At 39.7% G+C, this 14,832-nt stretch overlaps 1 protein-coding gene across 4 annotated transcripts in view; it reads right to left on the bottom strand.

Annotated features, from left to right (window-relative positions):
- Nucleotides 1–13,764: 13,764 nt before the first annotated feature.
- The window catches only part of LOC145690274 (DDB1- and CUL4-associated factor 8), a 56,943-nt gene continuing 55,875 nt past the window's right edge, over nt 13,765–14,832 (bottom strand). For all 4 annotated transcript variants that reach the window (XM_081765021.1, XM_081765024.1, XM_081765022.1 and 1 more), the window contains exon 11: nt 13,765–14,052. In XM_081765021.1, coding sequence (XP_081621147.1) covers nt 13,897–14,052 — 156 coding nt within the window. In that variant the 3' untranslated portion in view covers nt 13,765–13,896. The remainder of the gene's footprint in view (nt 14,053–14,832) is intronic.

Here is a 14,832-nt window from a genome sequence, read left to right as displayed (position 1 = left end):
TTTGTTCAAGTTAATAGCATGCAACTGCCAGGTGAACTGTGGAAACGATTGTGGATGCAAAAGAGAGCTAGATTGTACATCATTTTGTGGGCAGAGTATTTCTAGTGGACACGGATGTGGTAGCACTAGTTTAATTGAAGACGCAGATGAAGGAAGTGATGATGAAGCTGTTACCAAAACCAACTTCTTTGAGAAAGAAGTTAACGAAAATTGTGGACATTCAACTGAAAAACGCCATCGAGAAAATTAAGTCTCAAAGTACACTGGTATATTTAGAACTTTTGTTTAAGTTCATTTATCGTCGCAAGGCTTTTTACTTTGCCATATACACTGATCAGCAGTTGAATTAGAGTCAGCAGGAAAGTTGCAGAAACCGCCCTGCAGATGCTCCACCAGTGCATTTGAATGAAATGCATCGCGAGGGTACTGCTGCCGTGTACTTCCTTTCTCAGTATCCGTGTCAGTGCAGTGTGTGATGGGCAAGACGAAGGACCTGAGTGCACTTGACCGTGGTCATATTGTAGGAGTCAGATGACTGGTTGGCTCGATTTCGGAAGTGGCTGCGGCACTCGGATATTCAAAGGCAACTGTGTCAAGAGTGTATCATGAGTACCTGGCTTCCGGTAAAACCGCACCCACACGGGCAAACTGCTGCGGTCAGGGGCGTGTCAACGACAGGGGTAGACGCTCAGTGTCCCGCATCGTAACAGCCGATAGACGAGCCAAAGTGCATCAAATCGCGAAGAGGTTCAATGCAAGACAACAACGCCGTGTCAGCAGCCACACAATTAGCAACCATCCGCTCGCCATGGGGTACAGAAGTCACCAATCCACGCGAGTATCCCTTCTAACAGCACAACACAGGAAACAACGTCTAGCATGGTCAAAGGAACATTGTTCGCTAGTGGTCTACTATGCCACGGTTAATTGCATGCATGGGGAGCATGCCCGCGACCGTTCGGTCTATTTAATGGTCGGGTTCCGCAAGAATGTAATGAACCCCGCCCGTGGTTGCTCGTGCTTTGGACTTATGTCCTCGTGCACAAGTGCATCGTCAAGATTTGTCCCTTAACCTTGACACCTAAGTGTGTAACCCCCATTCACTGAGGGAGTGGGATACGCCCACTGCGCGGCCAGACCGAAGTCCTGAGTGCCTACCAGTTGATCTACTGGTGGAGGCGGTCCTGCTAGCGAGTCAGGCCCTACCATACTCTGCAGGCATGGTGCCCGAGCGTTATAAGGCGAGCTCACCTCCCGCACATGTTCACCGTTACCCAGGTCCCTGGGATTAGTTCCCATGTGCTACCGAATCCCACTGTATGACCACAACCCGGCAGAGTCCAACCCAATCCGGGAACCCCAGGCAATGCCCGAGGGGGCTCGTGTTCCGGCCCTGCCTACCTCTATCGTTTAACTAGCAACCGCCGTGTGTAGAGGTACCTCGGCTGCTGTGCATCTCATCCCGGATCCAATGGTACGTGTAAGCCACCATTTGAGTTTGGAACCGGCCCATATCCTGCAGGGTTACCTCCCTTCCGCGGAATTAGTACCGTTGCTCAGTTATCTGGGATTGGACCTTTCCCGTTTCCGTTTGGTCCTCCTGCAGGCAGGAATCCGACTCTCCCCTCCCGGTAGGATCGTCCAAGCAATACGGGACTACCTCTCTTTTACGTGTTGAGGTACCACGTACACGCTGAGATACTCGGTATCTCTTCCCGGACCCAACAGCACGTGTAGGTCGCCATTTGGGAGAAGGATCATGGCCACTGCTCTCCCCCGGTCAAAGGAACACTGCCTCTGGACCGTGGAAATGTGAAAAAGGGTTTCCTGGACAGTTTCACATTGGTACATAACGATGAATCGGTAAGGGTGCATCGCCAACCGCAAAAGGAAATTGATCCATCGTGACAGCAGGGAACTGTGCAGGTCGGTGGTGGTGGTATTCTCATCTGAGGCATGTTTACGTGGGATGAAATGGATTCCCTAACACGTGTAACACAGTCCCTCACAGGAAAACGCTATCGCGATATTCTGGACGACCATGTCATGTCATTTGCTCGCTCCTACTTCCAGGAGGTGAGATCACATCTTGGAGCAGGACAATGCGCTGGCCCACCGCTCTAGGATTGCAGAAAACGGGTTTGATCAGCAATCCTCTGATCTGACAACACGGTCATCGGACCTCAATCCGATCTAACACATCTGGGACACCATGGAACGACGCCTTCGGCTGTGGACCATCTTCCAACTAACCTGCAAGCTCTGTGGGAGACTTTGCAGCTGATATGGATTAAGATTCCACAACAACACTTAAGGCGCCTCGTTGAGTCTATGTCGCGGCGGGTAGCCTCCGTTATCAAAGCGAAAGGGGGTGTTACATCCATTAGGTAGGTGTTTATAATTCAACTGGGGATCAATGTATATTGTATTCCTTTTTATAACAATACTTTTAAGTTTAGCAATTTAATAGATGCGCAGAAGAATCTAAGCACAATTATAAAAGCTAGTACGTATAGTGAAAATCATGAAACAGGATATGATGGTATTTGCTGTAAATAGGATAAAAAACGCACCTAAAAATAATTCCGGTAAGTATATTTTCCTTCATTTTTAATAATTAATCCCTTGTTTAAATCGCCATTTTTATTTTTTCCTAATTTTATATTTTGAAGCACTAATAGATAACACTTTAAAGTACACTGAACTTTTGGTAACGTCAACGCGGAAAAAGTGATCACTTATTATATAACTTATAATGTTAGAAGCATAATAAAGAAAGAATGATACATTTAGGTTTATTAGCTTAGGAGCTATAAGGCAAAAACTAAGTGCTGGGGAAAATTTCAAGATAGCGTACTGCATATTTAAAATGGCGGGAAACCAGCAACTAGAGTTTTGGGACTCTTTTAGTATAATATCAATACATATAACATATTCTAACACGTTTAATCTTTTTAAAAAATCTTTTAGATCGATTTTTGTCGTAATTGCACTGGACTAGAGCTATTTATTCAAAAAGGCGCAAAACCCGCAACTTTTTTTTTTTTTTTTTTTTTTTTGTTTGTTTTTCAGGATAACAACATTAGTAAAACATATTTCAATAGATTTCATCTTCCTTTTGAAACGTTTATCGCAAACACTCATTTCAATGAACACACAGGCTTACATACAGAAAGATAGTGCGAAAGTCTACAGTACTTTCAGAGTTCTTGCGCACCCCTCTGCCGAAGCCACTGTTTCCGAACTATTTAGTAAACTAGCCGGACTTCCAAATCTGTTGATACCTACCGGAAATTGTAATGAAAAGCCGTCTCAAATCACTAAATAGTCTCTCTTTTTCTTCATGTTAAATGATTCATTCATATGTTTCAACAGAAATTGTGCGCAGTCCGATGACGTTTGAAGCTTCATTGTGCATCTCTGACATTGTATATAGTGACAATATATACATCGTTTTAAAGCTTATAAAACTTCCAACAACTTTCATTCAAGCACTTTTTTTCACATTTCTACTCTAAGTTGTATGAGGCAATGAAAAGAATATATCCCCTAATATAGATCCCAATTTTTCACTTTATCCTAAAGTTATGCAAAAATGGTTACTCGGAGAAAAGTGATAATAACTTGTTACATTGCCTGTAATATTAGAAGTATAATAAAGAAAGAATGATCCTTCTACGTTAATTAGTTTAGAAGTTATGTGGCATAAACTAAGTGCATGTGAGAAATCCAAGATGGCAGACTATTTATGCAAAATGGCGGAAAACCTGCAACTGGATTTTTTGGGATTTTCTGGAGGTTAATGAGGAAGAGATGACGAACAAATTCCAGAAGGTACCATCTTTTTATTCTAAATGTCTACCTCAAACCTTATTTTGATTGCACTATTAATAAAATCCACTGGGCTGGGCTTTTTTATTTTTTTCAAAAGTGGTTTATTACAACTCTGAACTTTACTAGCACGCTTAGTTTTCTCAGAATTGATAAATCGTATACAGAATATTGATATGAAAGTACAATACCCGCTATAAGCCTTTTTTTTTTTTAAAGGCTTTCCATATTCATTAACAGTGCTGTGGAAATTTTGGTGAAGCAACAGGAGGTATGAGATTTTTTTATTTGCTGTAATTTATGATGTAGTACTATAGTTTGTTCGGCTAACTTTATCTGGGTTTATCCTGGTCCTAATAAAGAAGAATTCGTATACTTATCTTTCAATAGCGAAGTTTTGTGCAAAATGTTGGTTAGTTTTGTGGCACGCTTAGATTCACTTAGGTAGGTGCTTTGATAGTATTGAAATTTGAATATCCACATTCGAATAAGAGCAAGCTGTAGTATGATTCCAAACAGTCTTTAGTATGTGTAGTATTAAACACACACACAAAATACATAAATAAATAAAGTGGATGACTCGTATTTTCAGCTGTTCCTATGACGTACTCATTTTGTCACCCGCGAAAGAGTGGTGGATATATAAAGGGAATGTGATAGTTGCTGCAGTAAAATAAATCTATGTCTATTTGCATTAATATCACAAAATGACACTAGAAATGCCTTTCATTTTAGAAGAACCCAAATTTTACACTTGACGCGGGAGACCCAGGTTCGATTCCCGCTAGGAGCTAATGCAGTTTGGATTCCACAATAAACCGTAGTCTCACATAACCTTGCTGCTGAACAGTACGCGAAACTTCAAACCAACCAAAAAGCAGAAGCAAAGATTTTTGGTCATCTTTTATTGTTTTATTTTCCATACTTTATCGCCTCTTGGTCGTAAGAAAGAAAGAAAAAAAAAAAACTGGCTGCCATGTCAACACCAGAGCCCTGAAAACTCAGGCCCGAAGACGGTCCGGATGGATCTATATTCTGTGCCCGGCTCGACCCGATCCGAATCTCGAGCCGGGCGGAGAACGGGCCGGGAGTAACTGGCCTGAGCACAACCAAGTCTGATAAGTCAAGTCAATCCTTCAATATGCAATGGAAAATGAGAAATGTGTTGTCATAATATTGCAATGTCTATTTGTCATAGGAAATGGGAAAACCGTGTGAAAGGTTACACAACGTTTGTTTTCTATATCCCTATTCTGTCTGTCTATGTGTTATCTGTGCTTGCTCTGTCCAGCCATGTTTATTATACCTAGGTACTATAAGACAACTCATGGACGTGAAAGTCTTATACTACACTCATTAGTGCATTATGACTAACAGAGAAGATATGTAAAACTACTACACCGTATGTGATACTAATACTACAACTACTACTGCTAATACTACTATTACGATTACGAATACTAGTGCTAATTCCACTATTGCTGCCACTGCTACTACTATTACTACTACTCATTACTATACTAATACGACAGCGAATACCACTACTGCTATTACTAGTAATACGAAAACAAAGCAATTAAAATGAAATCTTTGAGTTTTATGTCCGACAGTTATGCCGGCTAGGCTAAAGGAGAAATGGTGAATGAATAAATTGGGAGGAAATGGGAGAACGCCGAGAATCCCCCTCCCACACGGTGTTTGTCCACCACAAAGTTCACTTGGCGAGAGCTGGGATCGAACCAGGGACCCCATGCACCAAAGGTGAACGCTCAACCACTGAGCCACCGTTCCAGGAACTCCTAATCGACCCTAGCGTCTTGGTGATTTATTTGATCATTATATTTTGTTATATTTGTAGTATCATACTATCTACAATACAGGAACATGTAACACCATTTGGTATTTCACTTGCTAATTGAACATTACTACAAATTGCGCTGATCTTATGAGCACGCCAGTTCACGGTTTTGGCCTCCGTGGTCTAATGGTAGATGGGATGAATTGGTGGAATGAAAACAGTAGGAGGAAGCGGGACCACCCTGGAAACTCCCACGCACACGGTGTTTGTCCATCACCAAGCTCACATAGCACGAGCAGGAATTGATCCAACGGTCTCTAACACCAGATGTGAGTGCTTTTCCTATTGAGCCACCGTTGTCCCTCGTAGATCAAGCATTGGTTCACATTCTACGCAGACCGGCCATAATAACTAATATTTCTCCTTTTTTTCTGTACTTAGAAGGTAAATTCGGTACCACCAGACATGTCAACTCTGACGCGAAGTCGTAGCAGTTGTAGTAGTATTAGCAGTGGTCGTAGTAGTAATAGAAGAAGTAGTAGTATTAGTAGTACAAGTAGTAGTATACAGTACTTTGCAGTCTTGAATAAAGAGGTAGTTTCCCAAACACATTACGATTAGCATAAGCTAACGTTAGTTTCCGATCCGTCTTTCAGTGTGTCCGGGCCGAACCGGGCGCGCCCGGCCCGTGCAGGGCTCTGGTCAACACGACCAATAATAGCAAAGAGCCAATAGAACTCTATCCTTTTTAAAAAAGATAAAACATTGCCGCACTGTTCCAAAGCTGTTATTTCTCCCCTTAGGAAAGTCATATATATTCCTCTAACTCAATTGACATAAAACTGAAGAATCTGTTCATTCTCTTAACATTAGATTGTTGTGAATGTAATGACTGCTTTGCCGTCTGGTGCAACTCACCTCAGGAACACAACACAGGGATGGAATAAGGTCACGCGTCAAGAACTCTAGACGGCTAGCAAACAGGCTGAGCTACCCAGTTAGTCAGGAGGTAGTGCGTTATCGAACAGGATCATACGAAAGTGCACAATGGAGAACAGAAAATTGGGAATGTATTTTCTTTACGAATCCTACACAAGAAGCGGCAGAAACATTAACAGTGCCATGAATAGCTAATGAATACACCGTCCTCCGTTGATTTGTCATAGTTTTGGTGACACTATTGCAAAATGAGCACCGTGAACACCGATCTACATCATGTTCGTTTAAGTACCTCCTGTCGTTCGGCAGTCCCGTGCATGTACGGCTCTGAGCATAAGGAGTGACCGGTAAAGTTCCCTTCATCAGATTGGCACATTTGATGAAAACTGCATGTTATAACCATACACAATCACGACAGTGCCTGGATATTGATCAAAGCCCAGAATGGTTTCCAAAACCCCTACAAGGCGGGAATGATCTATCGTGTCTGTCTTCGACGAAGCGAAACCATCACTGCGGATAGTTACATTGCTTACGCAACTATCCAGAAATGTTCTCACGTTGCACGACAATACATGCAAAAAGAACACTATAAACTCTCCATATGGTCTCTCCCACCGACTATCATCTCTTCCAACATCCCGAGCACTTCCGGGAGGAAACATCCTGACTTATGATCGGCCAGTACAACCTGCGGTTGAGGACAACTTCGCATTGCATTTTTTTGTCAGAAAATCCAATAGGTCTTTGAGCAATGGCAAAAATATGGGTTGTAGACGGCGACTATTTTGATTAACCAAATACAGTATTTTTTTTTTTTTTTTTTCAAGTTTAGTTTGTCCCATAATTATGCCCTTAAAGGCTGAAGGGGACAAATGATAAAATTTTGTGCCCTACTGGGAATCGATCTCGGGAGCACGTGTACCAATAGCACACGCGCTAGTCACTAGACCAGCAGGGAGGACATCAGGTATTAGTTTTCTTTTATTAAGCTTTGGAAATGACACACTTAGGTTAGACATTTCATTCGTGCCAACCTAATATGACCTTTCGTACTCTGTGCCAGTTTCTTTACCTTTTGCATTTTCTAACACTGTTAGAAACGAAGTGTAATCGGAAGCGGTAACGAAACTTTCCCTGAGATTTAAAGTTGCTATATGCCGTACAGAACTGTCTATAATTGTATATGTAATTTTATCGCTACGTGAACCAACATTCTAAAGCTGAAATTGATATATCTGGTCAAGGTTCATTAGAGATGAAAATTTCTTGATAAAAACACTCAAATATGTTGACGTTAAGAGTCTTCATTCCGGCGAAATTAAAATACCGCAAATTTTACAGTAATTATGTGATATCTTCAAATAGATAAAAGATAATCGAAATATGGAACAAGAGCGCCCTAGACAATATTATTTTACATGAGATACCGTTATCATGACTCACTTACCTGCTTTCGATTTCGACCCATTTTGAAAATCGGCATTTATTTTCGCGTTTCTAAACGGCTGAAAACATAAAGCCACTAGGTGACTTGAGGTAACGGTACCTCATGCAAAATAATGTTGTCTAGGGCGCTCTTGTTCCATATTTCAATTATCTTTTACCTATTTGAAGATGTCACATAATTACTGTAAAATTAGCAGTATTTTAATTTCGTCGGGATGAAGACTCTTAATTAGCAACCATCTTAATTTAAACTTTACTCACCTTCATGTTCCTTGTAACAATCAAATAACTAGTGTTAACTCTATGTTTCGGTAACTCTTCGGTATCCTTCCTCAGTAGAACAAGGTTTATTAAATCATGTGAAGTCCATGAGTCATATTTTTACTTGTTTTCACTTTTAGTAAAATTATGTAACCAATTATTAGAAAAGAAAATACGATTTTGATATGTGCAATTTTTCAGTAAACTACATCTTTTATTAACGACAAAGACGGTAATATAATACATAAAACTACATCGATGCACCAATTACACACTCATGCCCTAATTTATTGTTGCAGGTCACCGCAGAATTTCAGTTATCTTGGACGAATGTTAATTGACAAAAACAAGAACTTCACAGATACATTCAGACGAAATACACCCTGAAAAGCTCGTTTTCTTCAGTTAAAATTTATCGTATAATAAGTTATTTCGTTTGCGGTACTGAAGAATCGTACATTATTAACAATTTACTTGATTATAGAAATTCACTAAAAGTTGACGCAAGTAGAAAAAATGTGACTTATAGCTTTCACACGATTCAGTAAGCCTTGTCCTACTGAGCAAAGACAACCGAAGACTTATTCCAACTTGTACCAAATTATATGGATGCTATAAGCATGTTCTTCACATTCTACAGGATGGCGCACATAAAAATAAGTCTGGCCGGGTAATACCAGAAACGACCAAATTATACTGAATAATTCTGGCTGAGCCAGTATGTAATTATTTAGCACTTCGCGGAGCATTTCTGTCTGGCGCCGCCATGTAGCACCGATGTGCTATTGTTTAGCTGGCTGTTTAGTTCTGGTAAACAAGTCGCGTCGAAAACACTGTTTTCCGTGCAGCAGTGAATGGGGTTAGTGGAAGATTATATGCGGATGGAGTCATTTAAGAATACACAAGAGGTCTTCACTGCCAGGAACAAAAGCACCTGCGAAACGATTTGTTCAGGAGTTGATGCAAAAGTGGCGTTAAGTGGATCTGTGGCGAATGTGAGCAGACAATAATGAAATGTTGTCCAACACTGGAGAACGTCTGTGATATTCAGGAATGGATAACATGAAGCCCGCAAAAGTATGCTTGAAAACTAACCCTTTAATTCGGCGTGCTGGTCCCTAAATCTACACCCATACCGAATAACGTGTGTCCAGAAATTGAAGTAGTTGGAAATAAGTTCCACACTGTAATTGGTTACTAACAATGATTGCTGACGAACGTTTGGAACATTTTTCAATTTAACGCCCGACGATTATACCTTTTAGGCTGAAGGAAACGGATAATTAAGGCACGTGAATGATAGAAGAATTGGTGGATGAGAAAGTGAGCGGAAACGGAGTACCCCGAGGAAACCCAGGGCCGGCCGGGGATCGAACCAGGGACCAGAGGTTAGCGCTTCACTACTGAGCCACTGTGTACCCTTGGACGAATGTTTGAACCCTCTGCTGTACCTTCTTTCCGACGAAGTATGCTTAGGTGAATCGCAGAATACGCAGCACTAATATGCAGAGAATCCATATTCTGCACGAAACACTCCTCCATGATCCAAAAAATTGGTGTTTGGTGAGCAAATTTCTGAGATACATTATAGCGTGTTCAGTGTTCTTTGAATCAATTGTAAAGTTTATTATGGTTTATGACAAGTGACACAATAAAGCTTATACTCCTCCTTTCAACAGGGTGGAGCCACAGGCTACACTCGAACAAATCCCTGGCATTAGAGCATGAACTGTTTACAGAAAAGCGCACATTAAGAAAGGGGCTGTGATCCCTTCGTTTCCCGGCTTTATCCTCCTGTAGTTTTATCTCTGTGGATACTTCAAGTTGTATGAAAAAATATTTTTTGCTAACCTGCAGCAAAAATTACTTACCATCCGGAGCATCACCCGTGAAGTTACAGGCTATGTCAGCCAATATCCTGCGACGTGCACAGAAGTGTCTCCACGTTCACAAGGGACACTTTCAGCGTCTCATAACATGCAGCTAACCCAGTGTTTCCATTAAAAAAAAAAAAAAATAAATAAATAAATAAAAAAAAATCATTTTCGACCTGTATTCGGTATTACCATGCCAGGTTACTTTTATATGCTCCACCCTATTTTTCCGTAAAACCAACCACTTTTTCCTTTGCTGGTTACGTTTCTTTTCTTTTTTAATTTTTAAGAGTAGGTCAGTACACGATAGAACCGAGAAGTCTATTATATCTGTGATTAACATAGGTAGGGTCTGATTAAGATATCCTTTGCTTTGTGCACTTTTTTTTAAAAAATACATCTTGTATTACAAGGTAACCTAAAAAGTTCTTGCCGTTCTAGAGCAGTGGTAAACGAACAGCAATACAGTGGACGGTACGTGCCTTTAGGTTTAGAAGTAATTTCCATCAGCATTCAACACCAATGGTCTACGTTCCTGCAGCTGAAAAACACTAGTGATAAAGCTCGGCGGTCGTCAATGCAAATAAGTCCGTGAGTACTTTCCCCAGGTTTCCCTCATTTGCGAAGGATCTCTCACGGAGCTGGTTGTCGAGGGAATGAAACAGGTGGTAATCTACTGGTGCAAGGTCCGGTCAATATATGATGCATGGCACAGTGTTTCCCAGCCAAGTTGCTGAAGGGTCTCCCGGGTCATCTTTGCCACATGTGGCTTGGCATTGTCGTGCAGAACAGCACATACTCGCGATTCACCGATGACAGTTTCTGCGCCATGTACGGTGTACCCTTTACAACTGTTGCGACTAGAGGTCAGCACCGATAGTCTGGCCAGTTGATCATAATGCACTACTTGCCGACAATTTCATCAGACGGAATAACCTTTCGTGGGTACAGCGTTAAGATGTGAAGAACAGAGTCACGTGGCGACAACCAATATCTGGTACGCTTGGGAGTGTCATAGAGGATCATTTCTCGTCACCAGTGAGCAAGCGATCAAAGATGGATGTGTTCAAGTGCTGAGTGAGCAAGGACAAAAAGGCTTCACTCGTTGTTTATTGTGGGGCACCCACTTAAACTGTATGACTTCTTCGTTCCATGCAGGTGCAGTCTGAGTGTTTCAGCGGAAACATGGAACCTTTCTATAAGTTCATTATACGTTAAGACTACTGTTCTCTTCGATGACAGCTTTCAAGGGCCTTATCATCTAAGACATATGGTCACCCACTCCGAGATTCATCCGAAAGACTCATATCTCCCGAACGGAATTTCCAGAACCAAAGATTGGCGGTGCGATCGTTCCAAATGCCAGGTATATGCGGGGACTTTAAAGCCCTACAACAAACACACGCAAACAAGCTGCTTTCATACCTTCATTTCTCTTTGACCTGGAGAAGCTATCACTGCTGTGTGCGCAACGTGCCTGTATTACTGAAGATTGATGGTCACAGTAACCTTCGATCGCTTGGCAGGTACGTGCGTCTTCTCGTTTCTTCTCTTCTTAGCGTATGATCGATGGAACGTCACAAACGGCAAGAACTTTTTTGGTTACATTGTATTATTGTAGAAGGATTTCTTCCATTAAAATGGCCAGCATAATACGTATACGATACCAAGCTAATATTGAAGTCACCTTTATAATATCTGCTAAATATTTTAGTTATACTATTAATAAAATAAAATCACAAGTTTTCAAAAATCGGAAATAGTTTATTCTGATATATATATAGATCTTTCTTTTTAGAATTTTAACTGTGGGCTTTTACATAATTTGAAAAATACAATGAGTATTAAGGTAGATACATTTTTTCACGCTTAATAATTTACATATGACCTAAAATCCAAGAAAAAATTAAAAAGTTCTGAAAACGCACGAAAAAAGAATCCAAAATGTGCCTACATAATACCATATGCAGACACTGCAAGGGAAGAAAATAATTGACGTTCTGATAGAAAGCCGAATTTTTTAAATCTTTCTTCAAGAGAAGTGTGACTAGATCATCACCTAACAATGGGAGAAAATAAACTAGTTCAATTAAAGAAAACGAGAAATAATAAATTATAAACAGCCCTACGAACTCAACTATTACATTATTCTGTTTTCATTAGCATAAACCAGTACGCACGCACTGCATGTACGTATCGGATTTTTCCTCCTTAAAAATACGAACACGATTTACGCTAGATATGTTAACAAGTTCCAGGGGATTTATGTTTATTGGGTAAATGATCTTACCATAAATTTTATATTCCAAACGTAAGGTTTAACAAACGTAGGAAACTAAATTTGTTTACAGTTATCAGACAGCCCTACTAAATCCTTTCCGAAACTTGGTTACAGTAAAATAATAATAATAACAACAACATTACCCTTCTTGCTTTCCCGTCTACAATTCATGAATCGCCCAAGTAACAACACAGAAACAGAAGTGAAAACTTCAAAACGAAAATAGGAAGCACACATTTGTACAGCAGTAGTCTTATATAAATTTACTTAAATAGACTTAAATAGAAAAGTTTAAAACAATAGTTTCGCCTACAAGATATTGGATGAGTATTTCGTACTTTTAATACAAGATGAGCGACCAGAAAGAGTACAAGAGTATACAAATAGGTCGAACGAAAGAGAAATGAAAAAATGGACAATCATTTACATTTGTACAAGATAGGAAAAAAAAAAAAAAAAAAACCTTGCCAATTTGAATCCTGAAAATTTTTAAAGCACATCACTTCTGCTTATATGAATGATGTGAGAAAAGGAAGATATACATGGGGATCAAATGTACAAGGATTCAAACGAGCTGACTGCTTCAAATCAATAATTTTTCATGGACGGCGAGAGAGAGAACACCTGTAATTACAAGGAATATACATTTATAAGCAAAAGATTAATATTTATTTGGTCTAATATAGTATGACATCTGTATCAAAGTAGTCCAAACCTTGTAACAAGGTTTTTCTCAACTACAAAACCATAATACTTGCTGAGCATTATTCTCCCTTCCAACACAGATGCTTAATGTTAAATTATTTGTCACTTGACAGAAATAGCTATCTCCACTTGACCTTGAAGAAAGTTTGGAGCTTGAACTTAAAAATGTTTTTTGGACAGGACTGGAGTTCTTAAAAAATAATTCATGAATTATAGAACGTAGAAACCAGTGCATATAGACACCAGGTAGAATTACCGTTTTTGTTCAGCTGTTAGCTGCTGCACATCTACATAACGCACAGCTTCTAGTTAAAGACGATCAAAATTAAACCTTGTCGCATGCAAAGTAGTCTTTTTTAAAAGGATTATCACAAGGTGTACATGAACTTTTAAAGCTCTCAGCTATTACTAAGGGGAAAAAGAAAACTATTTTTTAATGGTATCCTTTCGAAGGTTTCTCTTTGTTTTTGTTTTCTTAAAAAAAGACAATACTTCTCATTTCACCACCTTGTATTGAAAAGAAATAAGATTTTGTTAACTCTTCATTCTTTTTCACTATATATATATACATATATATATAGATTTCTTCACTAATTAACAGAAATGTTCAACTAGGATTTTTTAAATATATATATATATATTATCACATATTCATTTGTTTTAGAAACACAACATTTAATACCTCAAATGAGTTTAGCGGAGGCACCCCGTTTTCCAACCCCCCAAAATGATATTAACACACACTCTTCATCAACTAGTTACGACGGAGAGCATTGGACACGGTGTGGAGCATCATCAGAGTCCACACTGTCCGTGTCTTCGCCGCTCGATGAAGATTCCGCATCTCCTCCACTTCGACCTCTTTCTCCAGGGCCACAGCCAGATCCTGACATCCAACTTGCGTTTTGCTGATGCTGTAAGAAAAACGGGAAAAAATGGACAATACGATATCAGTACAGATTCACAGATTTAGCTTTATTTACTATTTATGGCATATTATAATGATGAGTCAAAATATGTTCAGCCCAACACCGCTTAGCGAAGTTTGTTCTCTAGGAGGAGGATGGCCTCAGTTATTCCTAAATTGCAAGCTCTTTTTTTAAACGAACTCTAAGGTACTGAAAAGCTATTGCCTTTTGTATAAAAATGTAACTTACTTTCAACATTTTACAAAGAAAAGACTACAAAGTTAACCGAATTCTGGGAAAATACCGTCAGAGCTCTAAATTTCGTGTAGTTATTAGACAATTTAATGTCCAAAAGCTGGTTTTTTTTTTTTTTTTAAACACATACACAATCTGGGACATTTTGAGGTTAACTAACACTCACTTATTGTGTGTCCTCGGAATTCTTAGTATGATTTCAGCAATCAGCTCTGTTGCCTTCAACAGTTAGACAATAATGAAGAGCTTTTATATTTTCACACTTCACTCAGCTTAGTCTTTTATCACACAAAACATTAAAATCACGAATAAGTTTTGCAATATTTCCACAACTCAAACATCAGGCGCTTGTAAACGCAGTGATCGACCGGAAATTCAAGATCAAATGAGCCCAAGAGGTGGTGTGGCAAGCGGACTATTTATCACGGAGGTTAGCACTCCGTCAGAATCTTTAGTTAGTTTTCAGGCAGTAACGATAAGTGCTCAACAAACTCTGATACGTGAACTGTTAGTGTATGTGTTCGAACTCGG

Source organism: Thermobia domestica, chromosome 7, assembly GCF_964235325.1.
Source record: "Thermobia domestica chromosome 7, izTheDome1.hap1.1, whole genome shotgun sequence".
Classification (NCBI taxonomy): Eukaryota; Metazoa; Arthropoda; class Insecta; order Zygentoma; family Lepismatidae; genus Thermobia; species Thermobia domestica.
Note: the sequence above shows the minus strand (reverse complement) of the source record. Positions and strands in the feature narration are given on the sequence as shown.